The sequence below is a fragment of the Pholcus phalangioides genome, unplaced genomic scaffold (genome assembly GCF_987345545.1).
Source record: "Pholcus phalangioides strain wild (caught in Gottingen) unplaced genomic scaffold, Ppha-v1.0 ptg000007l_1, whole genome shotgun sequence".
Taxonomy (NCBI): Eukaryota; Metazoa; Arthropoda; class Arachnida; order Araneae; family Pholcidae; genus Pholcus; species Pholcus phalangioides.
This window is the reverse complement of record NW_028301600.1, coordinates 44,848,985-44,876,053: the sequence shown is the minus strand read 5'-3', so window position 1 is coordinate 44,876,053 and position 27,069 is coordinate 44,848,985. Positions and strand designations below refer to the sequence as shown.

The window sequence follows — 27,069 nt, the reverse complement described above, 5'->3', positions numbered from 1 at the left end:
CCGGGCAAGTGCGCTAACCAATACACCAGAGACACACTTTTCGATTCCTTACAACACACATTAGTAGCGTGAAGCGCTGAGCAGAGACATAGCAGCCTCCCTTAACTACAGCAATTTTCGTCCCAGTTGGCGTTTTTGTATTAAAAGATGGTTATTTTTTCAGCCTGAAATATACTGAGAAATTTAATTTTCTGGATGTTATGCTGAAACTAATATTTGGAAAGAAAAGTGATTTGTCTCCTCCAGAAATTGAACCTGGATCCCCTTGCATACCAGGCAAGTGCACTAACCAATACACCAGAGACACACTTTTCAATTCCTTGATAGATGCATTAGTAATGTGAAGCGCTAAGTGGAGACATAGCAGTCTCCATTAACTACAGCAATTTTCACCCTACTTGGCATTTTTTCATCAAGAGATGGGTTTTTTTTTGGCCTGACATCCAGTTTTGGCATAACATCCAGAAAATTACATTTCTCAATATATTTCGGGCCGAAAAATACCAATACAAAATTAGCTCTGCTTCCCCATGGTGATGTAATAGCATTGCCTAGAAAAATAAGAGGAAGCTTCCTCCAATTATTAAGAGGGAGAAAAGAAGAAAAAATCCCCCCCCCCCCTTGTAATAAAAATCCTGAAAGCAGGGGAGGGGATTACAGCATCCAATGGCTGTGCTACTGTAATGAGAGAGAGATTTCTTTTATGGCACTCACTACTTTATGTATATGCGTGTATTATATTTAATGACTGTTTAAAACACCAAAGTGAACATTGTGAATGCGGAATCCATAAGCAGACAATGGTCGACGATGATGGTGGCTAAAGTAAACAGCCCATCCCTCTGGATGGGTTTATACGCAAACAGTCTGAAAGCAGTTCTGAAACAATTTTTTTTTTGGTACCACACCTCTTTGTGTTTAGCTTAACGATGACATCAATGGTTTGCCAACATCTGAAACATGCTGATGGAAAAGTCGGTAGGTTCAATGCAATGCCAGGTAGCTACTACGATTGGGCGCTCATAGTGAGCTTATAGTTGCGATAAGGATGGCTAATGGGTTCCTGAGGAAGACTGGTTAGTTCTTATCTACAAAGAACGGTGGATTGATGGGAGGTATTTTCGAAAATCCAAAAGCTGCCTGGTGTAGTTGGCTTGTGAAAACAAAACCATAAAGAAGACGAACACCAATGTGTTCGTCTGTAGAAGTGCGACCGAAGAGACTGGGCTGTCTCCGATGCCCGAGATGGCTTGTCGCCATGTTGGACTCAATGTGCTTTATATCGCGATAAAGACTCCCATAAAGAGACTTGAAAAGAGTAGTGCGTGTGTCATTCAGGGAAAGAACAGAACTTCTTCACAGTGTTTTCGAGTTTTTAAGAAGTGTCTGAAAAAGTGAACTAAGGAAAAAATGGAAACTATTCTTAAAGTGTTTTGTGTACACTTTCATTGCAAATACTTTTTTTTCCTCTCTCTACATTTTATTGTTGCAATATATCTTTATTTTGGAAACAGTTATTTTCCGGATATTATGCTGAGGTGAACTCAGAAAGAAAAAAAGAAAATTTTCTTTCAGAGTTCACCTCAGCATAATATCCAAAAAATAACTGTTTCCTTGGTATCTCGGGCTGAGAAAAAAGCCATCTATCTCACTCTAATATCTTTATTTTGTTTGAATGTGCATTATTATACATATCGTAATACTGGAAGGTGTTATGCATGGGATTGAAGTTTATCATTGTGTTGCCTAAGAGCAAATTGATAATTATGTATATAATCTGTATAACCAATGTATGTAGAGTGTGATTGTATGTTGGTTTTTTTATGTATTGAATAGGTTGACAAATACGTTTTGCTGAATTTGAGTTTTACAGGGAATTGAGATGGCTAGAGAGAGAATTATGGAGATTGGGACCTCACCACCATTAGGATATTGATTTTTTATGAATTTCATTTTTTAACGTAAAATTTACAACAGTGGAAACCCAAGATAAATTCAGTCTGAGGCTCTCGCTAAAAATCTGCGAATTGGTTCTTGGGTCCTCTGTTGGGGGCCCTGGGTTTTATTCCTTGGATAAAGAAATACAAATGAACATTTTTCTTTGCCCTTACAAGAGGGATGTCCAATAGGCCTGCATGTTGGGGGCCCAGGATCCATAGAAATAGGTTAATAGGTTTCATTTCGGGGACCCTGGATGAATCTAATTGTTTTTGTTGCTTTAGCAGTAAAATTTTGCCAAAGCGGAAGCCTGCTATAAATCCACGTATGGGGGCCCACTAAAAATCAGTGTATTGGCCCCGGTTTCTTGGTTGGGAGCCCATGGATTTTATTCGTTGGTAAAATATTAAACTTTTTATGGCCCTCACTGGGAAGGGGCCATGCTAGGGAGCCCCATGGGGAATTTGACTCATTTTGTGTTAGATTGGCGAATCTTGTTGTTGCTTCAAGATTGCAAAATTCGTCAGTAAGCTGGTGCTTTCATATGCCACTTTTCATATCACTCTGACGAAGTGGGATGAAATAAACAAGATACAATGTGAAGAGAAAAATGGGTTGGCCACGAAAGGCTGTTGGAGGCTTTGTCTCCCCCCAGTGTCACTATATTCGTACACTTTTCCCTGATATTTAATTTTTAATAAGAAATGTTTGACTCATTCACAAATGCAGATCATGTGAAGCTGTCATGACTTGTAGAAGAAAAACCTGGATGAGTTTTCTTGAAAATACATTTTTTGGCTCTATAAAAAAAATGTATATGAAAGACTTTGAATGAAAAATGAAGTTGTTAGTTATTTTGTAGCTTATGAGCATATTTTCTTAAACAGTTTATACAGTGATTTAAGTGTCATTTGAGCAACATCTGTTATCTCTCTCTTGCAGGAGTAGCCATTGCTGAAGTAATAGCTTACCCCGGGAGGTAGTAAATTGTAACACAATTGACACATTTAAAAAGAAATACGATAAACATGTTGGGGTAAATCGAGAAGCTATCCATACTTAGAAAAAGACAACCATAAATACATTTTATGGGCATTGTATAATATCTTATGTATCTATTGTTTATAATTTTTTGATTGCATTTTTAATTGGGTTGCTGTATTTTAGTAATATAATGACATCCATTCTTGTTATGGGCATCCTTTTCTCAGCCACCTCGTTGGGCATTTTGCCTGTTGTGGCTTTGTATTTGTAATACAATTGCAGAATTTGGGAACCACAAAATCTGTCTTCTATCCTAGAAGTTCTGTTGCATTCCCCTAATGAGCTCCAGGTCTTTTTATGATAAAAACAAAATTTATCACAAACTTTGCACATCTAAAACCTAACTTCTGACTTCTTTAAATCACTCCAATACTACTACCATATAACTTGCACTCTCTTCTTTCTTACTCAACTTCTCTATCTAATTCTCATCATAATGCTCTGTTACTGTTCGAATTAGTGTTCTCAAACAGTCGCTTGTTATTTGCATATACAGTCATGGTATACTTCTTCCTCTTCAGCAGTTCAATAAATTCCTACACATACTTTTAATTCTGAAAGTTGGAACCATTGGACTAGTGATGCAATTTTGTACAGGGGATGGGGTGTCTGCTCCCCCATGACTCCTTACAAACTCCTTACTTTTTGTTTTAAAATTTTGTATGAACCATGCCTAGCCAGTTAATTGCACTGTTGTACCAGCTCTTAACCAATAATGCAGTGAACAAACTATGTAGTTCATATAGTTTATCGATCAGACATCACGTCAAAACTGCCTGGTAAATCCAAGAGTATATGAAGCCTTTAAAAAATGAGTCAAAGAAAAAAAATTGCTCAGAAATCTTTCGCGCCTTACCTTAGTGTATCAAAAGAAATGAAACTAAGATGTTCTTTCTTTTAGATTATAAATCAATAAAGATATGTGTTAACCGTAGAATCTATTACTCACATTTATATAAACATAACGTATATTCTTTGTTATATAATTTCCATGAAAAAAAGAATAAACAATTATATATACACTTGTATAAAAATCATATTTAAATGAATTTCATTAAAATCTTTTCGATTTGATTCTTTAGAGACAGAAAAACTTGTACTTTCAAGTGAAAATGACATTATTTCTACTCCATCTGTAAGCATTACGATGCCTGACGAATCCTTGAGCGTACCACCTACTGTGATATTGCATCCACCAGTGTCACCTTCTGTTTATACAATTGCTTCTACTCCTCCTGTAATTAAATGCTCAAATTTATCAACTATTATGTCAAATACTGTTGTTTCTCCAACTGCAGTTCCATTGCTTCTCAGTCCATCTGTAATGGGTGATACTAATATGCAAATGTTTAATACGCAACTTTAGGTATTGAGAATATTCTAACAAGGGCTTAGTATTTCATCGTGTAAATGAGAGATCTACTTTTCCTTAACGATAAGTTATATATATAAAAACAATATTGTGTGGTGTGTGCTCAAAACATTGTGCTATTTGAAAAGTGAATCGCAAATTTCCAATTTTATTGTCAATCATATTTTGGTTTTTGTAAAGAATAGGATTCTCAGTTTTTAATCATTTTATCTTTTCCGTCGCACCACGGTCATTTTCTGCACACAAACTAATTAGACTGGGACCTATAATTCGTTGCTGATTCTGAACTGTAGCCTTTTTTTAATACTCAGTGAGTGGGTGAGTGGTTGGTGTGCTAAGTCCTTGGCAGTGCCATATCTAGCCATTCCTGTGCAAGAATTTGAATTTAGGCCCGTTCTTGGCTGCCCTTCGGGCCCTGTGCAGGTGCACCTGTGCCTAGTTACGGCACTGCTCCCTGGTGTGGGACTCCCTGGTGTAGCAATGTTTTTCTGTGTGGTAATGTTGTCGTCGTATCTACACATAACTGTTGTTTTAAGTGGTGGTATGCAACAGGTGCACCTGGTGTGGGACTCCCTGGTGTAGCAATGTTTTTCTGGGTGGTAATGTTGTCGTCGTATCTACGCATCACTGTTGTTTTAGGTGGTGGTGTGCAACAGGTGCACCTGTGCTCAGTTACGGCACTGCTCCCTGGTGTAGCAATGTTTTTCCTGTGTGGTAATGTTGTCGTCGTGTCTACACATCAGGCAAGTTTACGATGAACCGGGTACCAAATTCACGACACCTCTACATCCTTTGGTACTTACTCCTTTGGTCAGTATTTTATTGACCTGGGCTACTGCACACTTCAGTTTTTATTTTGCCAGAAATAAGTGACTTAGCTGTGCAAAAGTGTGTTAAAAGCATAAATGTGAAGTGTGCGTGAGAAAATTGTATTAATAAACACAACATTGTGTGGTGTGTATGTGGAAAATTATACAATTTGAAAAGTGAATCGTAAATATAAAGGATCCACCTTGTCATCTTATTTTCAATTATGTTTTGGTGTTTCTGTGAATATTATACTTTACATATATTTGTCATGCAGTTATATATTTACCATGCATATATTTATTATTATTAATTATAATTTAGTTGAACTTGGTTAATTCCAAGCTCAAGGGAACAGCAAAAAAAGTTTGAATTATCCAATTAATCTATGCTGGACTCGTAAAATGACTACTACTAAACCTCACATGCACCTCATCAATATTCCTTTTGTGGGACCTCTAACGAATTGGTACATGTTGGAATATGTGTGTATGTGTAGTGAACCTAATGTGAAGTTTGTTGTCGCGAAAATCTGTATAATGCTTGTTGTGTGTAGTGCTTCCAACTGTTATCAATTTTTCTAACTATGAGTGGAGTGTAATGATTGAATAATTGCATTGTGGTAGGCCTGTTGCTCTCTGTGGCGAGACTTTTCTATGGGGAGGTCGGTCACATTCGTGCCTCGAAGTTGGGAACCACAAAAAACCACCTTCAGCCGACCACCACTATGGCAGTGGTGGGGTTCGAACCCCGATCCTCACGATGAGAGTCCGTCATTATGACCACTCAACCATCATAGCAGCTCATAAAATGACTGCACATTGCATCTTAATCATCAATATCCACATAGTATTAATACACTTGATCTTATATCATTCTGCTATATCATTCCACCGTTCTGAAATCATTACTAGAGTTTCTTGCCCCATTCTCACATCTTGATTTATGGAAATAGTTACTGATCATCAGTTCTGAAACTTTTTCCTAATAATTTTTATTGTATTAGGGAAATCAATTTTCATTAAAAATTCTTAGAAGAAACTGTTCTGAAGCTATCTTTTTGCAGAGGTTGATCAACAAAATTCATATCAAGTGCAAAATTTTGATGCATTCTGGCTGAACAATGTTAAAATTGGTTAAATTATCAAAAACCCTAAAAATTTATAAATTATCATTTTGAATTCTTTCTATACGGACAGTCGTTTGTTTCTGAAATTGCTTACTAATCATCCAAACAATTTTGGCAAATCAATTCGTCACAGATAATCTTTTTATGAATTGAGATCATGTGGTTTTGCCAGTTTTGGATCATCAAACCAGGTAATTTTTTTAAAACTGAGTTACTAAACTATGAATCCAATTCGAAAAGCAAATTATATAAATACAAAGGACACCATTCTCAAAAGAAGTGCTCATGTCCTATTACAAGTTGTCATAGAACCTGGGGTTATCTTTTGGACCGGCCCATCTCAGCAGTTAGAATGGCTGTTCGAACCAGAAGTCAAGGTACAAAAAAAAAAAAAAAATGATGCCCATTGTGCTACCAAATTCAGAAATATCCGAATTTTTCAACTTGTAATTTTTAAAGATTTACTGTTCAACACTTTTGGGTCTGAGCTATTTCAACCATGTTTGTCCCTGTGGACTGAGAGTTTTGGCACTTTTCATGATTTTTTTTAAAAATACTTAGAATATATCTTAACAGTTTTTTTTAGCTAAAAATTTCAAACTTTTCTTTCATAATATAGCAATTATTTAAAGGTACTAATAATTAAAAAAGTATGTTTTAGAGTTTAAAAAAGTTCTGCATAAGAAAACATAATTTTTCAATACAAAATTTCAAACAATTCTGAATAAACTTACACAAATGTTGTACAAATATCTAAAAATAGTTGTTATTTAAAAAAAATAGAATCTTATAAAATTTGCTTTAGTATGGTACACTTCAAAACACATTTACACACACAGAGAAACACCACAAGGTTCGCAATAAGTTCGAGTTTTATTTCCTCAATCTTTTTCCAGTTTCTGCCTTTGATTTGCTCTTTTTCATCATCTAAAATGAATTATAATTTTGTAAAATATATGTCCTAAAACATTTGAAAAAATAAGTAATATACACAAAATTTTGTTCAAAAGCAAAAAATAAAATATATTTTACCGGTGCTATCGCCATCATCTGAGAACTGCAATTTTGAATCCCTTACACAAGTAGGCTAGGCTGGTATTCTGGATCATCTGAATCTGATAACTGTCACAGAATCGTGTGCTAATATATCTAAGTTCAGCCAAATTATCGGCATCTGATGTCTAAAAATCATGTATGAGACATCGCAAAACCCAACAAATGTGGCTACCTTACCTAGGAAGACAAATGTGTTTCAACTATACTTCTACATCGTTTCATAAACCAACATTTGCTGGCTGCTGCCATCTATATTTTTTTGGAACTAGAAGATTTATAGATTATGCTTAAAAGCACTGGGAACATATACAGTAGACTTTCGGTAACTTGACACCCTAAAAGTATCGACAAACATGTCGACTTAAGCGGATGTGGAGTTAGCTGGGTTTTGCACTAAATTTTTGTTAGATCGTTTTTGTGTACGTATATGCATTCAAACAATTTGAATAAATGAAATGTTAATTCTCTCATTAATTTTAATTAATGAGAGTTTATAGAATTAATAGTTGTTTCAGAATAGAATCAAAACATATAAAAAAAATTTACCTCATGAAAAATAATCAAGTATATTTGTTTTTCTTTCCGCAGAGGAAACAAAAATTCTTCTACACTGTTCAGTTTATCCCGCGATATACATTCAGCTTTTTCCTGAGTGTGTAGGAATCAATGTATCACATCTACAGCTTTTAATGCATCATGGCGAGATGGTGCAGATACTTCTTCATCTGAACTTTCTGATTCTATTTCTTTGGAACATGAAGCGCTTCCTCTTTTAGAAGACTACGATATTCTAGAATCAATCAAAGTCCTGAAGTCACAAGATCAAAGCCAACGTTCACAAGATCAAAGCCAACGTTCACAAATTCATCCTCTATAAAATCACCTGTAGCGTTATTTATGCTTTCTCCACGTGTAATTTGAGAGGAACCTTCAGATAAATTTTCGTTTTCCAAAGACTCTGAACAAAAACTAACATGCCGAAAGCAGTTTCGAATCGTGGCACTCGTGACTGACTTCCACACAGAATCAATCATTTCAATAGCATCTAAAACAGAAATTTTTGCGTCCGTTCCAACATCCACAAATTCAAATTTTTTTGGTCTGTAATTTTCTGTAAAAAGTTTTCATACTTAGGATAATTCCTTGATCCAGTGGTTGTGAAATTGCTGTTGAATTAGGTGGTAAAAAGCATAATTTTATTGCAGAAAAGTCCGTTATTTTTGGATGAGCGGTGCAATTTTATCCAAAATAAATAAAACTTTTCTTTTCTCACTTGAAAATTTTCTATCTAACTTCCTACACCATTGTTCGAAAATCTGATGTCATCCATGCCTTTTTGTTGCCATCATAGTCCACAGGAAGAGTTTTAACATTTTTAAAGCACTGGAGGTTTTTTGATTTTTCGATAACTAACGGTTTCAGTTTTTTAGAATTGTCTGAGTTTGCAGCCAAATGCATTCATTCCGACATCCACAAATTAAAATTTTTTTGGCCTGTAATTTTCTAAAATTTTTCATAATTAAAATAATTCCTTGATCCAGTGATTGTGAAATTGCTGTTGAATTAGGTGGTAAAAAAGCATAATTTGATTGCTGATAGGTCCATTATTTTTTGACGAGCAGTGTAATTATCCAAAATAAAAACTTTTAAAAGTTTTCTATCTAGCTTCCTCAACTATTTTTGGAAATCTCAGATGTCATCCATGATTTTTGTTGCCATCATAATCAACAGGAAGAGTTTTAACATTTTCAAAGCACGGCTGGTTTTTTGATTTTGTTATAACCTTCTGTTTGCTGCCAAAAGATCTTTGTGTTTTTTACTTCCTACACATTTTTCGCCTTTGAAGGAAAGTGTTGAATAATCACTTGAAACTGCTAATTACGACATTTAATGAACACAAAAACACGGACGGTAATACAACATTAACGAGCGCTATTGCTATCTGGACATCGACTGACTGTCTTGTAAATACAAATATTCTTCCTAGAGATGAAGCCCATGCTGCCATCTGTCAGTCACTTTTCCAGTTAGTAATATTTACAACATTCCTTCCTCCCTAAAGAAAACAGTTAACCAACCGCTTTGGAGGATGTCTGACCCTTGAAGATCTTCGAACTGGAGCTGGCAGTTTCACCTTTGCACATCGGTTGTCTTCGTTCTTCTTCAACCCACTCTCTGCATCTGCATGCTCTGTAGCTGAAGGAACACCAACAGGAGTTGTGTCGACACTATCTTCTTTACTGCCTCCTTGTTTTGTGACATCTGGTGATGGCATGGCTTCCCCACGGTGTAGCTGATCCGCGTGCCTGAAGAGAGAACCCGAAAGTGCTTCAAGACGCACCATGGATCTACCCGTAGTACCAACAACAGTTCGTTTAATCCAGCGTGGTCCTCTGCCGAAGTTCCTGCCCCACACCTCATCTCCAGGACGAAAACGTTTTGCAGGACTAGGATCATCTTGAACTGGAATATAGCTTTCCTCTGGTCGAATCAAGTCCAAACGAGATCTCAACTGCCATCCATACATAGTCCTCGCCGGAGCAACACCTGAAGAAGCAAGAGGTGTTCTGCGTAAGTCTAAGAGTACTCTTTCTAACCTTTCTTTGAAAGAACCAAACTTATTCTTTGCTAACCCAGCCTTGACAGTTCTTACCGCTCGTTCAGCCAATCCATTTGAGTTTGGATGGTAGGGGACTGTTCGAATATGTACAATACCACGACCATGTAAAAACGAAGAAAATTCTTCACTAGTGAATGACGGTCCGTTGTCAGACACTATACTTTTTGGAACCCCAAAACGAGAAAACAAGTTATGCAATACAGAAACAGTAGCAGCTGAAGGCACAGTAATCGCTTCTACCCACTTCGAAGCTGCATCTATGACAATGAGAAGTGTATGGCCTTCCACTGGACCAGCATGGTCAATATGTATCCTGTCCCATGGAACCGTGGTTACTGGCCAAGGAACATGCTTGGCAGGAGGCATGGATGCATCTTCTTGACATGACACACATGAGCGAACAAGAGACTCTATGTCATTATCAATTCTCGGCCACCACACACTTGAACGTGACATAGCTTTGACCGCTGAAATTCCTTGGTGGCTACCATGAAGTTCATCCAAGATGAATTGCCTGAAGCGCAGAGGTATGAAAACTCTAGTTCCATGCAATATCACACCTCGATCTACGGAGAGTTCATGTCGGCTGAGCCAAAATGGATGTAACTCTTCTCTGACAGTCTTTGGCCAGCCATGCTGGATGTATTTCTTGACTTCCACCAGAATAGGATTTTCATCTATTACAGCAGCAATTCGGTGAGAAGTTAACGGACTGTCTTCAAACTGTCTCAATAGTAATACCACAGGTTCTTCATTACCCTTGATATCCAGAGGTAGACGGCTGAATGCATCTGCATGACCAAGTTGTGAACCTTTCTTGTACTGTATTTTGTATGAGTACGCCGACAAAATGAGTGCCCAGCGTTGGATACGTGCAGCTGCCACTGCAGCTGAACTGGCTTTGTTTCTGACAACAAACTGAGCAGGGGTCGATGATCTGTCACCAGTGGAATTGCCGACCCAACAAATACTTTCTGAAGCACATCACTCCAAAGACTAGAGCCAATGTTTCTCGCTCAATTTGACTATAGTTCTTTTCAGCCTTACACAAAGATCTAGAAGCAAAAGCAATAGGCCTTTCACCTTCTTTTGTCTGATGAGACAACACAGCACCCAGTCCATAAGGGCTAGCATCACATGCTAAGATAACTGGCTTATTCTCATCGAAGTGCACAAGAACAGATGAACTTTGTAACACACCTTTAGCACTTTGGAAAGCCTTCTCCTCCAGGCTGCTCCACGTCCATGATTGCTGTCGCTGTAAGAGCTCGTAAAGCGGTGCTAACCTAGTTGCCATGTTTGGCAAGAACTTGGAATAGTAGGTGATCAATCCAAGGAAGGATCTAAGCTCATTCACATCTTCAGGAGACGGAGCTTTCTCAATTGCCTCCATCTTAGATGTAACTGGATGCAAATCTTCTTTATCCACACGATGGCCTAAATACTCCACAGCTGGAGAAACTGACACTTTGCTGGATGTAACTTTGCTCCAGCGTCTTTCAATCTGGTCAGAACTTGATCTAGATGCAACAAATATAGTGCCCTTGTAGTGCCTGTCACCAAAAGATCATCCAGGTAAACAGATGCTCTAGCCTGGTTTTGAAGTATTTTCTCCATTTCACGCTGAAAAATTGCAGGTGCCGAAGCAACTCCAAATGGCAACCTATTGTAGCGAAAGAGGCCTTTATGGGTACTGATTACAACTAGTTTTCTGGATTCCTGATCTAACTCCAGCTGGCAATAAGCATCTTGTAAATCCAGTTTTGAGAAACTTTCACCTCCCGACAATTCAGAAAATAAATCTTCAATATTTGGCCAGGGATACTGTTCCAAGTCTGTGGCTGTATTTACTGTGATTTTGAAATCTCCACATAATCGGATTGAACCATCCTTTTTCAACACCGGAACAACTGGAGCAGCCCACTCTGCTGACCTCACTGGTTCTATGATGCCGATTTGAACCAAACGATCCAGTTCTTTTTCCACTTTTTATTTTAATGCGTATGGCACTGGTCTCGCTTTGAAAAACTTAGGAGAAACATCAGAACGTACCTTCAGGTGAACTTTCACTCCCTTGATATGACCCAGTCCAGGAGAAAACGTGTCACTGTGTTTCCGTTGCAACATTTCCAATGTGCTAGATACTGACTTAACTTGGTTTACACTTCCAGCTGGCAGTGCAAGAAAAGACGATAGACCTAAAGGCCCGATCCATTTTCGACCTGCAAGGGTTACTGAACCGTTCTGTACCACTAGTAGAGGTAGCTTCACAATGTTCGAGTGATCCACGGAGACCTTCACTTGCATCACCCCCAACATCTTGAGTGGATGTTTTGTAAATGCCTGCTGTTGAATTTCAGTTTTTTCTAGCTTCAGAAAAACGTTCTTGTACTTACGGTACACTGCCGCAGGAATTAATGAAAACGGTGCTCCCGAGTTGACGTCTATGGTGATTTCTTTCCCTTCGATATAGCAACACACCCGTAACGGTGGTGGAGCCTGTCCCACAGGGTCGAGATGAAGCAAACTGTAATTTTTGATGACCTCAGTAGAAGAACACAGTCCCTCTCTCGATGACTCCGCTTGCAACTTGTTAACTTCCGGGGTATTATTTTTCGATCGACATACCCGCACGAGATGCTCAATTTTCTTGCAACCGAAGCAAGTTGAATTTTTGAACCGGCAGGCGTTAGACAAATGTTGTGGATCCCCACAACGATAACAGCTTTTGCTCTCCAGTGAAACACGTTTCGAAACTCTGCTTGCTTCGCTCTTTGGTTTCTTTACGCGAGTCGATGACGAAACCTCGGATCCATTGTCTGGTTTCTTTCTGGGAGGCCTTCGCGCCTGAATTTTGTGAACATTTTCCATCGCTGGTTTACGCAAGTCCACAACAATAAAATGAAATGGCGATGTGATCAAGATCGCACATTTTACCGGACTATGAACAATGAAAATATCACAGACTAATTGAATTAACCGTGCATTGTTATAAAAAAGATAAGATAACATAAATTCTATTAAGGATTATACAATTACAACTATATAAACATGTTTCAAAAATAAGAGAAGGAGGCAGGTTTGGCAAATTCCCCAAAGGGCTCCCAACTATTGTTACATTCTCTCTCCACAGCTTCCATCGAAACTGCTATTTCTGTTGCGCGAGCGAGCGTTAAATTAACCTCGGACAGCAACCTCCGCTGGATAGACTCATCTTGTATGCCGCAAACGATACGGTCGTGGAGCATGATGTCCAACGTTGTGCCAAAATTGCAAAATTCTGCTAGATGTTGTAATTCGGGAATGTAAATGGAAACCGACTCACCCGCTCGTCTCACGCGACTGTTGAACTTGAATCTTTCGACGATCTCAGATGGTACTGGATCGAAGTGATGATTCAATGCTTCTATCAGTTCATTCAACGTCTTTGATGTCGGCGAATCTGGAGAAATTAAGTTCCGCAACAGTCCGTACGTCGACGCACCGATGACTCTCACGAGTATCGCGCATTTCCGATCATCGTTTTTGACATTGTTCGCTATGAAAAATTGCTGTAAACGTTCTGTATATTGAGTCCATGACTCCAGCGCCGGATCGAAACTAGTCACGTTGCCGAAACTCATCATGAGAAGAGAAAACTAAGCAGTTCGGGAAATCAGTGGACGAGAGAGAGAGCAAAAGAAACTTACAACACGGAGAAAAACATCCCAACTCGTCGCCAATGTTGAATAATCACTTGAAACTGCTAATTACTACATTTAATGAACACAAAAACACGGACGGTAATACAACATTAACGAGCGCTATTGCTATCTGGACATCGACTGCCTGTCTTGTAAATACAAATATTCTTCCTAGAGATGAAGCCCGTGCTGCCATCTGTCAGTCACTTTTCCAGTTAGTAATATTTACAACAGAAAGCGTTTGGTTAGGCAAAAGGCGAAAAAATAAACCGGTCTCATCACAAACACATCTGCATCTTTATACCCTTCTATCATTGGTTTCAGAATATCATTTTTCCAATTTTTAACAGTTTCTGGAGATGCAGATATGCTCTCTCCACAAACATTCCTAAAAACAATGCCATGGCGCTCTTTGAATCGGGTCAACCATCCACTGCTTGCAGTAAAATCACCTTGGTTGAGACTTTTTGTGAAATCCTTTGCTTTCTCTTGAATTATTGGTCCTGATAATGGGATGAGTGAGATCAAGTGGATTTGAACCACAAAAGAGTTGCTTCTTCTACGTCACTGAAGTCTGATTTTCTTATGCACCTTGTGCTTGGTTCATAGGAAGATTCAAATGTTGACAAAAATTTTTCTTATTTTTGGCAAATGTTGAAATAGCAGACGTGCCAGCTTCTGAAATCCAGAAATTCTCCCGAGGGGGGGTACCCCCCCCCCCAAAAACTCATAGACTCGATCAAAAACGTTCATAAAAAAAATTTCGAAATTTTTTTTTTTAATCAATTGAGAAAAAGTTACATTCTTTCCCCCCCCCCCAAGGCAGGTTCTGCATTGCCCCTGAGCAGAATATAATTCCATGTCAGTCTTTCCATGCAGAATAGAGAAATCGCATCTATATACTGTTCATAAAGTATAGGTGTTTCCTTTCGTGGATGCCATCAGTGAATGATAATCTCGGGTATATGAACTCTTAAAACTTTATATTTAGCTTTATACAGCTTAACGTTTTATATTTTCTTTCTGAAGATGTTTAATCGGAAGAAACTATTTTAAAAAATACAAATTGCAAAGCTGCCGACGTAAAAACGTGTTTCCCGCACGGCTGTTAATGGAATGCAATAATGATTATACAGAAATTTCGGCAACCAAGGTCATGCTCCTGATAAATGATTGCCGATAAACGCTAAGAAAACGAAGTTGCGTCTTTGTCAGTTACTTAAATGCGGTCACAGAGCCTTTTTCTTTACGGCTGCTCCATGGAAATGACTACGCTGTCCTCTATGGATGTTTTCTCTAATGACGACGGTAATCATTGACGCCACAACAACGTGAAAGCTCGCGTAAAATCTAATTTTCTGCCAAAATCCGGAGAAATTTTAACACATCCGGAGAGCGGGAGGAAAGATGAAAAATCTGGAGTCTCCCGCCTAAATTGGGAGAGTTGGCAGGTCTGAAATATTGTTCCATGCAATTCCATATTCTTTAGCGAGTTCACGCTGAGTTTTACCTGATTCTAGTTTATCAAAATTTCAACTTTTGATTTTAAACTTAAAGTGTGAGTTTGTGTGGAGCCATTGTATTCTGCCGTCGATACTCAAGATGAAAACCAAATGACATATTCAGCATCTAACCAGGCTTTAGCTCTTTTTCTTTTACTCGATTTCCAAGAAATCGTAAAACTGAGTTCCACTGAAAACATTCTTTACAACAGACAATATAAAAACTCCCAATAGATAAGATTTTCATCCCTATTGGATGTTGACAATATCCACCCCCTTTTTTTGACCATGAGAAGAATGAAAGACCGTTTTTGGAAACTCCACTAAAATGATAAGCCGGCCAACAGGTTTCAAACATTCATTCTTCACATACACGCCCCCTCCCCGTTCTCAATGCAAAAAAAGGGCCCATCATAGAGAACAAAAAAACGAAGAATTGTCGAAGTACCCATGAACCATGTCAAAAAATTCTTAGAACTGGTAACAGAAAGACAATTGTAAAAACCAGTCGTGGTGAAGGGACAAAAATTGTAGTAGACTTAAGCGGAGTTAAGCTAAACATGTGTCGAGTTAGAGAGGTTTCCCTACATTGAAATTAGTATTGTGCCAATCAAGGGAAATAATAGATGTTGAGTTATCCACGTGTCGAGTTGCAGAGAGTCTACTGTACATTCGGCCATTTTATAGCTATGAGAGTTGAAAGTTAATCCCAAGACTGACTCTAGCTTAGTTCCATTTAACAAAAATGGCATCACGAGTCAGGCTCTGACTTAGACCCGAAAGTGTTAACAAATTCGTCACATTCACACACAGTAACCAACATCCCAGGATAATGAAGATTGAACAAATCGCTTGTGAGAAGCAATGTTTGAGGATTTCCCCCAACTGTCTACATTTACTCATACTAAAATCATGATTCTTTTCCCTTCAAGTTTAAATTATCCAAAATATTTGAATCAAAAAATAAATTCGAGTATTTAATTAGATATAAAATTAAAGGTTAGTTCACACACATAGAAGTTCAAATTATCTGAATTTGAATTAACCCTGTTGAAATTAACCAAGTTTCACTGTAATTATGATATTTCTTCACATGAGGAAATTTTATTGGTAAAAACATTGCATGGTGTGTACGCGGAATATTCTATTTGAAAAGTGAATCGTAAATTTCCAATCTTATTGTCAACTTTGTTTTGGTTTTTCTGTGAATATGATTTTCAGTTTTTTTTTTGCCAGAAATAAGTGACCTAGCTGTGTAAAAGTGTGTTAAAAACATAAATGTGAAGTGTGTGTGAGAAAATTTTATTAATTAACACTACATTGTGGGGTGTGTGCATGGAACATTATACAATTTTAAAAGTGAATCATAAATATAAAGGATGAATCCGACCTATTCTGCTAAACGAAACTAGGTGATAGATGAGCCCAAGTGCATCACGAAAACCCCACCAACCATGTCCTATCTCAAACCGTTTTCGAGTTATGGTGGATAATTGATTATGGAAAAAATATGTGTGAAGCCTAAAAAAGACAGCATTTTTGGAGTTTCTAAGAGACCTACATATAAGCTAAGCATATATTTGGAAAAAATAGAAAAAAGTTCCATAAGATGATATTTTCATCGAAATATCTGGATTTAGTGGCGAGCTTCAAACATTGAAAGGTTAGCAAAGTTCAAAATCCCAAATTGTTGCCAAAATTTTTCATAGCCAATTACGCAGATATCCTTCTGGCTACAATTGGTCAAATTTATCAAAAACGTCCATTGCACCAGCTTTCGAAAGAGCTTACAATAAACCATATTGGTGTTCTAGATCAGGAGAAATTTAACCTTTTGTTAGTAATACATAGCTGATATCTCCATTCGTCGAAGTAATTTTAGGAGGTTTTGATGACAATTCGATTTTTAACTTCACCAATCTCTCAGCGATTTGAAGTTCGCCATTAAATACACATATCCTGTAGATGTTGATGATCCTGTAATGTCATCTTATATGATTTTTTCTGCAAAATCAAATTGTCGCCAAAATCTGTAACCACCAATTCCGAATTTTTGTTGAATATCTGCTGCAACAAACGTTGGTTTTAGTGATGTATTATGAACAAAAGGCTGAATTTCTTTTGAACCAGAACACTGATATGGTTTATTGTAGACTCTTTCGAAAGCTGGTACAATGCACAAGTTTTTGGTAAATTTGGCCAATTGAAGCTAGAAGGATGTTTGGTTAATTGGCGATGAAATATTTTGGCAATAATTTAATTTTAACTTAGCCAATCTTTTGGCGTTTGTAGCTTGTCGACAAATCCAGGTATTTATGTGAAAAATGCGTCATCTTATAGGATTTTTTCGTTCTTTCCAAATATGTGCTTAGTTTGCATGTAGGTCTCTTAGAAACTTCACAAATGCAGTTTTTTTAGACTTGATAAATATTGTTTCTGTAAACGATTATCCGCCATAACTCAAACAGTTTGAGATGATATAGTTGGTGGGGTTTCATGATCCACTTGGGCTCGTCTATCGCCCCCTTTTGTTCAGCAGAATAGGTCCGATCCACCGTGTCATCTTATTTTCAATTATGTTTCGGTGTTTCTGTGAATATTATACTTTACATATATTTGTCATGCAGTTATATATTTACCATGTATATATTTATTATTATTAATTATAATTTAGTTGAACTTGGTTAATTCCAAGCTCAAGGGAACAGCAAAAAAAGTTTGAATTATCCAATTAATCTATGCTGGACTCGTAAAATGACTACTACTAAACCTCACATGCACCTCATCCATATTCCTTTTGTGTCCCACAAAAGGAATATGGATGAGGTGTATGGTGAGGTTCTAACGAATTGGTACATGTTGGAATGTGTGTGTATGTTTAGTGAACCTAATGTGAAGTTTGTTGTCGCGAAAATCTGTATAATGCTTTTTGTGTAGTGCTTCCAACTGTTATCAATTTTTCTAACTATGAGTGGAGTGTAATGATTGAATAATTGCATTGTTGTAGGCCTGTTGCTCTCTGTGGCGAGACTTTTCTATGGGGAGGTCGGTCACATTCGTGCCTCGAAGTTGGGAACCACAAAAAACCACCTTCAGCCGACCACCACTATGGCAGTGGTGGGGTTCGAACCCCGATCCTCACGATGAGAGTCCGTCATTATGACCACTCAACCATCATAGCAGCTCATAAAATGACTGCACATTGCATCTTAATCATCAATATCCACATAGTATTAATACACTTGATCTTATATCATTCTGCTATATCATTCCACCGTTCTGAAATCATTACTAGAGTTTCTTGCCCCATTCTCACATCTTGATTTATGGAAATAGTTACTGATCATCAGTTCTGAAACTTTTTCCTAATAATTTTTATTGTATTAGGGAAATCAATTTTCATTAAAAATTCTTAGAAGAAACTGTTCTGAAGCTATCTTTTTGCAGAGGTTGATCAGCAAAATTCATATCAAGTGCAAAATTTTGATGCATTCTGGCTGAACAATGTTAAAATTGGTTAAATTATCAAAAACCCTAAAAATTTATAAATTATCATTTTGAATTCTTTCTATACGGACAGTCGTTTGTTTCTGAAATTGCTTACTAATCATCCAAACAATTTTGGCAAATCAATTCGTCACAGATAATCTTTTTATGAATTGAGATCATGTGGTTTTGCCAGTTTTGGATCATCAAACCAGGTAATTTTTTTAAAACTGAGTTACTAAACTATGAATCCAATTCGAAAAGCAAATTATATAAATACAAAGGACACCATTCTCAAAAGAAGTGCTCATGTCCTATTACAAGTTGTCATAGAACCTGGGGTTATCTTTTGGACCGGCCCATCTCAGCAGTTAGAATGGCTGTTCGAACCAGAAAGGTACAAAAAAAAAAAAAAATGATGCCCATTGTGCTACCAAATTCAGAAATATCCGAATTTTTCAACTTGTAATTTTTAAAGATTTACTGTTCAACACTTTTGGGTCTGAGCTATTTCAACCATGTTTGTCCCTGTGGACTGAGAGTTTTGGCACTTTTCATGATTTTTTTTAAAAATACTTAGAATATATCTTAACAGTTTTTTTTAGCTAAAAATTTCAAACTTTTCTTTCATAATATAGCAATTATTTAAAGGTACTAATAATTAAAAAAGTATGTTTTAGAGTTTAAAAAAGTTCTGCATAAGAAAACATAATTTTTCAATACAAAATTTCAAACAATTCTGAATAAACTTACACAAATGTTGTACAAATATCTAAAAATAGTTGTTATTTAAAAAAAATAGAATCTTATAAAATTTGCTTTAGTATGGTACACTTCAAAACACATTTACACACACAGAGAAACACCACAAGGTTCGCAATAAGTTCGAGTTTTATTTCCTCAATCTTTTTCCAGTTTCTGCCTTTGATTTGCTCTTTTTCATCATCTAAAATGAATTATAATTTTGTAAAATATATGTCCTAAAACATTTGAAAAAATAAGTAATATACACAAAATTTTGTTCAAAAGCAAAAAATAAAATATATTTTACCGGTGCTATCGCCATCATCTGAGAACTGCAATTTTGAATCCCTTACACAAGTAGGCTAGGCTGGTATTCTGGATCATCTGAATCTGATAACTGTCACAGAATCGTGTGCTAATATATCTAAGTTCAGCCAAATTATCGGCATCTGATGTCTAAAAATCATGTATGAGACATCGCAAAACCCAACAAATGTGGCTACCTTATCTAGGAAGACAAATGTGTTTCAACTATACTTCTACATCGTTTCATAAACCAACATTTGCTGGCTGCTGCCATCTATATTTTTTTGGAACTAGAAGATTTATAGGTTATGCTTAAAAGCATTGGGAACATATATTCAGCCATTTTATAGCAATGACAGTAAACAGTTAAGCCTAAGACTGACTCTATCTTAGTTATACATTTACTCATACTATATAAAATCATGATTTTTTCCTTTCAAGTTTGAATTATTCAAAATATTAGAAAAAAATTTGAATGAAAAAATAAATTTGTGCATTTAATTAGATATAAAATTAAAGGTTAGTTCATAGAAGTTCAAATTATCTGAATTTGAATTAATCCTGTTGAAATTAACCAAGTTTCACTATAATTATGATATTTCTTCATGTGAGGAAATTTTATAGGTAAAAACATTGCATGGTGTGTAGACGGAATATTATTCTTTTTGAAAAGTGAATCGTAAATTTCCAATCTTATTGTCAACTATGTTTTGGTTTTTCTGTGAAGAATATGATTTTCAGTTAATATTTGTTAGAAATAAGTGAGCTGTGTGAAAATGTGTTAAAAGCATAAATATGTGTGCAAGGAAATTGTAGAATCAAATCACTATTGTCAAGGAATTCAGTTGGTATTTTTAAATTAGTGATCTTTTTTAATTAGATATTTTTCTATTTTTGATAATGTATACAATTTTTTTTGAAAAATTACAACATCCCCCAATAAATGTGCTGGTTCAAAATTCCACAATATGACTGAAATTTTTATTTCCGTCTTATTAAATTTTATTATTGATCATATCTGGTAACAGATCTGCATGAAGTGGGTAGGGTGCTCCATAAACGGAAAAAATCTTTTCTCTTTTGTTTCATAGAACTAGAATATTCTGATATTGTTAAAAAGGAAAAAAAATTTAACATTCAAATAAAAACTTATGTAAAGATTTGTATGAGAATGCTAATTATAAGCATTAATGCAACAAATTTGATTGTCTTATTCTTCTTTGCTGGTTATGTTACTAAACTGTTAATCTAAACATTATTGGTGCAAAAAAAAAGATATTTCTGCAAATACAATGCTGTGTGGGTTCTTCAGAAAGTAAAATTTTCTATTGCTCTACACAAATTAAGTGCAATACTGCTACTTGAGCTTTTTTTTTTCTCATATGTTACATTTCCCAGGTGCATGTGACGTGCACCTGGGAACATGCACACTCACTTTATTGTTCATACTTCTAGTATTATACTCATGTATTTACCCTTTTCTTCTGCATGTTTAAAAACTTTGCACCAATCTTTCATTCCAGAAGAAATTAAGTTTCTATGACTTTATACCCCAATTTCATATTTACACACATGTAGAGTAATACTTTTCATTTATGACTTTTTGTGCTTTCCCACCCATCTGTGATAAACGATGCAGGTCGTTTTTTTATGTTTATAATAATATAAAGTGCTTATAGAAACGTCCTCTCCACTTGTCAATACAAGATTCATCGAAAGACTGGTTATTTGTGGAGATGAAGATTACAAGGAAGAAAATTCATCACTGCCCCCACGGGGACTCGAACCCCGGTCTCTCGCTTGCCGGATGAGTGCTCTACCATCTAAGCTATGGAAGCAGATAGAATATTTTAACCTTGGAGCATATATATATGTTGAAAGGCACAGTACATGGACGGCGTCAACAATCAACTAATAGCTCGTTAATGACAAAGGCCAACCAGATGGCCATATGCATATAGAAACGTCCGCTCCACTTGTCAATACAAGATTCATCGAAATACTGGTTATTTGACTTTATTTTATAAAATAACCAGTCTTTCGATGAATCTTGTATTGACAAGTGGAGAGGACGTTTCTATATGCATATGGCCATCTGGTTGGCCTTTGTCATTCACAAGCTATTAGTTGATTGTTGACGGCGTCCATGTACGGTGCCTTTCAACACACATATACGCTTCAAGGTTGAAATATTCCATCTGCTTCCATAGCTTAGATGGTAGAGCACTTGTCCGGCAAGCGAGAGACCGGGGTTCGAGTCCCCGTGGGGGCAGTGATGAATTTTCTTCCTTGTAATCTTCATCTCCACAAATAACCAGTCTTTCGATGAATCTTGTAATATAAAGTGCTCTCTTTTATTCTTATATTTTTGAAATTTCAATTCAGTCCCATATTTTCTTAACAAGAAACAGCTAAAAATCACAATGTAAATTGCTTTGTGACTTTTCTGAAAGATACATTCCATCTCATTGAGAGTAAAAGTGAGTTTTAAAATGACACGAATGCGAATTCAAATATGCATGATTTTAGAATTTACTATGACTCAAACAAAAAGTGACTGAAAATTCCAGCGAAACATTTTTGTACAGGAATAATTTTTCATTGTAGAGTAGTAGTTTTTAACATTAAAATTATTAGAATGAGATGCGAGAGTTTTCTGATAAATTGTTTGTTTTTCAAAGAAATTTATTAAATAGAGGTTCTTTATGCAGACTCTACCATACTTATTTTATTTAATATCAAGTCTAAATTTTCTAAAAAAAATTGTTTTCTTTTTCCGAGTCCAGTAATTCAATATTGGGCAAATATATGTGTTATAAATTTCTTTAAAATAGTTTAAAAAATACTTGTATTTTTTTTGTGTGTATTTGATTTCACTGTACATCAAGATTCAACAAATCCAGAAAAAATTTATGTTCCAGTCAAATTTTTAAGGCATTAAACATATTTTTTGCTGAGAAAAAGTGTTAAATAATTTTTTATAATTATAATTTTTTTTAAACTTCTCTGGGACTAAGTCAACCTTTTCTATGTAGCAGATAAAAATTCCAAAATTTTGTGTTATCCATCAGACTATTTTAGTAATCATGCATGTAAAATTATAGGCGCCATTACCAATTTTTTAGTCACTATGGTAGCATGGCAACTAACATTTTTCAACCCTGCTATACATGTACATATAAAACTTGAAGGGTAATTTTGAGTATTCATGAAATTCATGTTAATATTGTTTGAAAGTAAGTTTTAAACTGCATTTTAGTTGAACATTTATGTGTCATGAAAATGACCGATATGATTCAACATCATTAAACCAGAAAACATATTTTGTAATACTTCAAATCATTTGAAGATAAAAATTTGTATAATCCATTGATCCATCTGAATTTTAGGAGGAATATCTTGCTGAGCTTGGCTTTTGATTTATGAGGCCCTTATTTGTATGAGAAAAGGTTTTTCGAACCTGATAAGGATTTTATGTATCGCTAAGTCATACAGTAAAACCCCCCTTTTGTGACCTCTGCAGGACAAAAAAATTTGTTTGTAAAAGAAGGGTGATCGTTAATTATCAAGGGTTACAAAGGAAATTATTTTGCTGTTAAGAGGGGCTCCACTGTTTATGGTGGTTGAATACACAGAGGAATACAGGGGAGGGGTGGAGATGGAAGTGATCGTCTCCCTTCAAATTAAAAAAAAAAAATTGTATTATTGGTATAGGGCAGGGTGCACAGAGGTGGATATTTATCCCTGTTTACTTTTCACACTTGGTGATCCATCCCCTCCCTCATTCCAAGAGCCTGTATCTGTTTATGGTTGAATATGTTAAATTATGGTTATTGTATAATAAAAGAAAAGCATGATTCTCTCATGCAATTTAAGTGAAATAAAATGTTCATAGTTTCTATGTTGTGTTCTTTGGTGGCTTTTCAAAATACAAGTATTAGTAATTGATATGGGTCATTGTGTGTGTAACTTAATGAACAGATTTTTCAATTATTCTCTACTTAACATTGAAATTCTACCAAGGAGGAAAAGTTGCAAAATTATGCAAATCACGGAATGATTTAACTACATGCTAGCGATATTAATTTAAAATACAAAGCGCTACAAGTTTAAATCCAATTACAGCTTGCAGTAAAATAAAAATTAGCACAGAATAGAAAAAAACGACAACATGATAAAGTACCCAAAGACAAAAAGTAACAAAAATTCTACACAAAGATATATGCAACACAATCACAGCAAAAATCTAAAGTCTGTAACAGACGAATGAAAAATATCCAGATGTTCAGGAAGCTCATTATAAAATTCGGAAAATCTGTTTACAGCACAGTACTTATCAATAGTAGTATTGAATGATTTGATTGCAAATAAGCAATTAGATCTTGTATTGTGGCACTTAATATTGAAACAGATTTTGTTAAGAAGGGTATGCAGTCAATTTGGTTAGTCAACAGTTTCTTGAAATAAATAACGAGCAAGTACTCTCTGCGTTTTTTAAACTAATGATATTGAAACTGCTCCATAGATAACTGGCAGATAGAATATTGTTATAAGGACAATGTTTTTTGAAATATAAATACCTTAGAAAATTTTTTTGAATAATTTCAAGACTCGTAATATGGCAAGCATGAAATGGGTTCCAGACAATTGAAGCATATTGCAGTTTAGATCTTATAAGCGTATTAAAAAGGAATATTGAAGTATTACTATTGTTGAAATCTCTCAACATTCTTTTAAACTAGCCAAGCCTTTTTATATGACACACAACAGATTTCTAATGTGATCAGCAAAGTTAAAATTGATACTATAAATAACGCCCAAATTGGTCGCAGAGGTTCTTTTAAGCAATTGGCTATTATTAATGCTATATATAAAAAAGATTGTTCATTCATTCACTCACAAAAAGAATACAAAACATCAATATTGAGATTAAGTCTTAAGTAAGCACCATTCGTGAGGTAAAGACAACTTATTTTGCAGGCAATAACACATCAATACAATCGATACTTTTAAAACCTTCAAATCATCTGCAAAGAGTAGACAATTTTTGATAAGTGTGGATAGATCATTGATAAATAACAACGGGCTTAGGACAGATCCTTGAGGTACACCAGAACTAGCAACAAAACCTTGGCTTATATTGGATTTATAAGATACATACAACACACACTATTGGATAAGTAGGAAATGAACCAATTCATTAAGAGTTAAAACCGATTTTACTAATAAGAATTCTATAATCGATATGATCAAAAGCTTTTGAAAAATCAGTATACATCAAGTTGGGTGATATCAGACATCAAGTTGTCGTTTGTTATGTATGGCGTCTATAATACAGGCATTAAGACTCGGGCGATTAGTGACAGTACCATTGACAAAACCACACATTTTGATTTTCAGAAATACAGGACTTGATCTGATTGAAAAATTTTTGTGTAATATTGATTCAAAGATTTCAATACACAGATAAAATAAGTCTATACTTCTCAATACAAGATTTGTTAAGTTTTTTGAAGATGGCAACAACTTTTGCTCTCTTCCACTCTGCAGGAAAAATTTTGGTACTAATTGATAAATTGAAAATACATAATTATCAATGGAAAAACAAAATATCAAGCTTTATATAAGGACACCATCCATACTGAGAGAAGAGCCTTTAATTTTCTTTATACCACGAACAATATCATCCACAGAAACATCAATGGTAACAACATTAAAAGCATTAGGAAAAGCGGTATTAGAGAAATATAGATATCATTTATCACAAAAATGAGAAACTTTGCCTGGTTTTAATTTATACAAAAATTGCCACGTTTTTAAGACAAATAAATTCAATTGGTCGACGCGTTTCGGCTCTTCAATGGAGAGCCGTCATCAGGACCTCGTGGTCAGAATTCACAGGAATCGGTCGTGGAGGGCTGACGTTTACGGATAAGGATGCCTTTGTAACGGCTAGCACCGCAACACCTGTGCCTCTTCTCATCGTAGTTAATTTCTTTTGCTATGCCACTGCATTAGCAGTGCTTTCGTGTCATTCACGATTTTTTCCTTGTCAGATGGTCTTCTTATGTTTAGACCGAGTCTAAAAGCAACACGTTCATCTACATCTGGAGGCTCTTGTAGGTACATTTGGCAGCGTGACAATTCAGGACAGTGTAATAGGATGTGTTCTATGGTTTCCTCGTTCATCCTGCAGAGAGGGCATGTAGCGACCATGTTCACAGTGAACTTAGCAAGACGGTGGTTTGTCTCCAGTGAGCGAGTCCGAGCTTTGAAGAAGAGTGTTGATGGAAGAGATCCATCATACGCGCTCTCCCAGGAATAGGCTAACTTCCTGCAATAGTAGTTCAATGATGATTTCTTTAGTACTTCTTGCCTCCACAATTCGTGGGCCTTCTTGCGAATCGATGTTTTAATTGCTTGACCTGGTCGCTCGATGTTTTGTAGCACTAGCGTGTTAAGATACTTTTTACCGAGGAAGTTGGTCCTACGCCACCAGGATGTACTTTGGAGGCAATAGAAAGAGTAGATGAAGAGTTTTTTCACCACTCTACGATCATCCAGTGACCAAAGTCGGGCGACGTATGATAGTTTTGATCTTGCTTCCCTTACTTCAAAGGTGGAGATACCAACTTCACCTTGAATTGCGCACGTTGCTGCGAGTGAGGTCGCTCCGAGGGCGAATCTACAAACCGAGGTCTGAGCAGCTTCCAGAGCCCTTCTGGTTGTTTGGTCCAAGACCAGAACTGCATCTGCACAAGAAAGAGATGGTACCGCCACGGCCTTCCATAGAAGTCTTGCAACCTCATATCTGTTGTAGGAGTAGAGTGCTCTACTTTTGATGAGCCCCTGGAATTTTAAGGCTTTTGTGGTCAGATCCCGGTTGTGGGTCTTCCATATTCCCGGGCCAGCACTGATCTTGACTCCAAGATATTTGTATTCATTGCAGGGATCTACAGTGATGTCGCCAAGGTGGAAGGTTGTTTCATTGGATCTGGGAGCGAGATCTTCAGTACTGACCAGATGCATAATTTTACATACGTCTGGTCATCCGAAGAGTTTGCCTTTGTATTTGCTGCGTCCGAGTGGTCTTTGGATGCGAATTGGGGAGCCATCTGTTGCAAAGTGTTGAAAGTTTAGTCACGACTGTGGTTGATAAAGATCCTATCTCACCCTCCAAAGAATCTGGTGTCTACTTCATCCCATGCAAGAATTGCGAAAATTGATATATTGGCCAAACTAGGAGAAATCTGAATTTTCGAGTTCTCGAACACCGAAAGCATGTTGAGAAGGGACGGACGGATAATTCGGCTATTGCCCAACACTGTTGGCAACGTTCACATTATTTTGATTTTGATAAAGCGTTTGTTTTTAAAAAAGCA

The 27,069-nt window shown here is 36.3% G+C and overlaps 1 protein-coding gene across 1 annotated transcript in view; it reads left to right on the top strand.

Moving 5' to 3' along the window:
- The window catches only part of garz (Sec7 domain-containing protein garz), a 122,511-nt gene extending 115,840 nt beyond the window's left edge, over positions 1 to 6,671 (top strand). The window contains exon 33 of the mRNA XM_089233312.1: positions 4,065 to 6,671. Within this exon, the coding sequence (XP_089089438.1) occupies positions 4,065 to 4,348 (284 nt within the window). The 3' untranslated portion in view covers positions 4,349 to 6,671. The remainder of the gene's footprint in view (positions 1 to 4,064) is intronic.
- Positions 6,672 to 27,069: the final 20,398 nt, after the last annotated feature.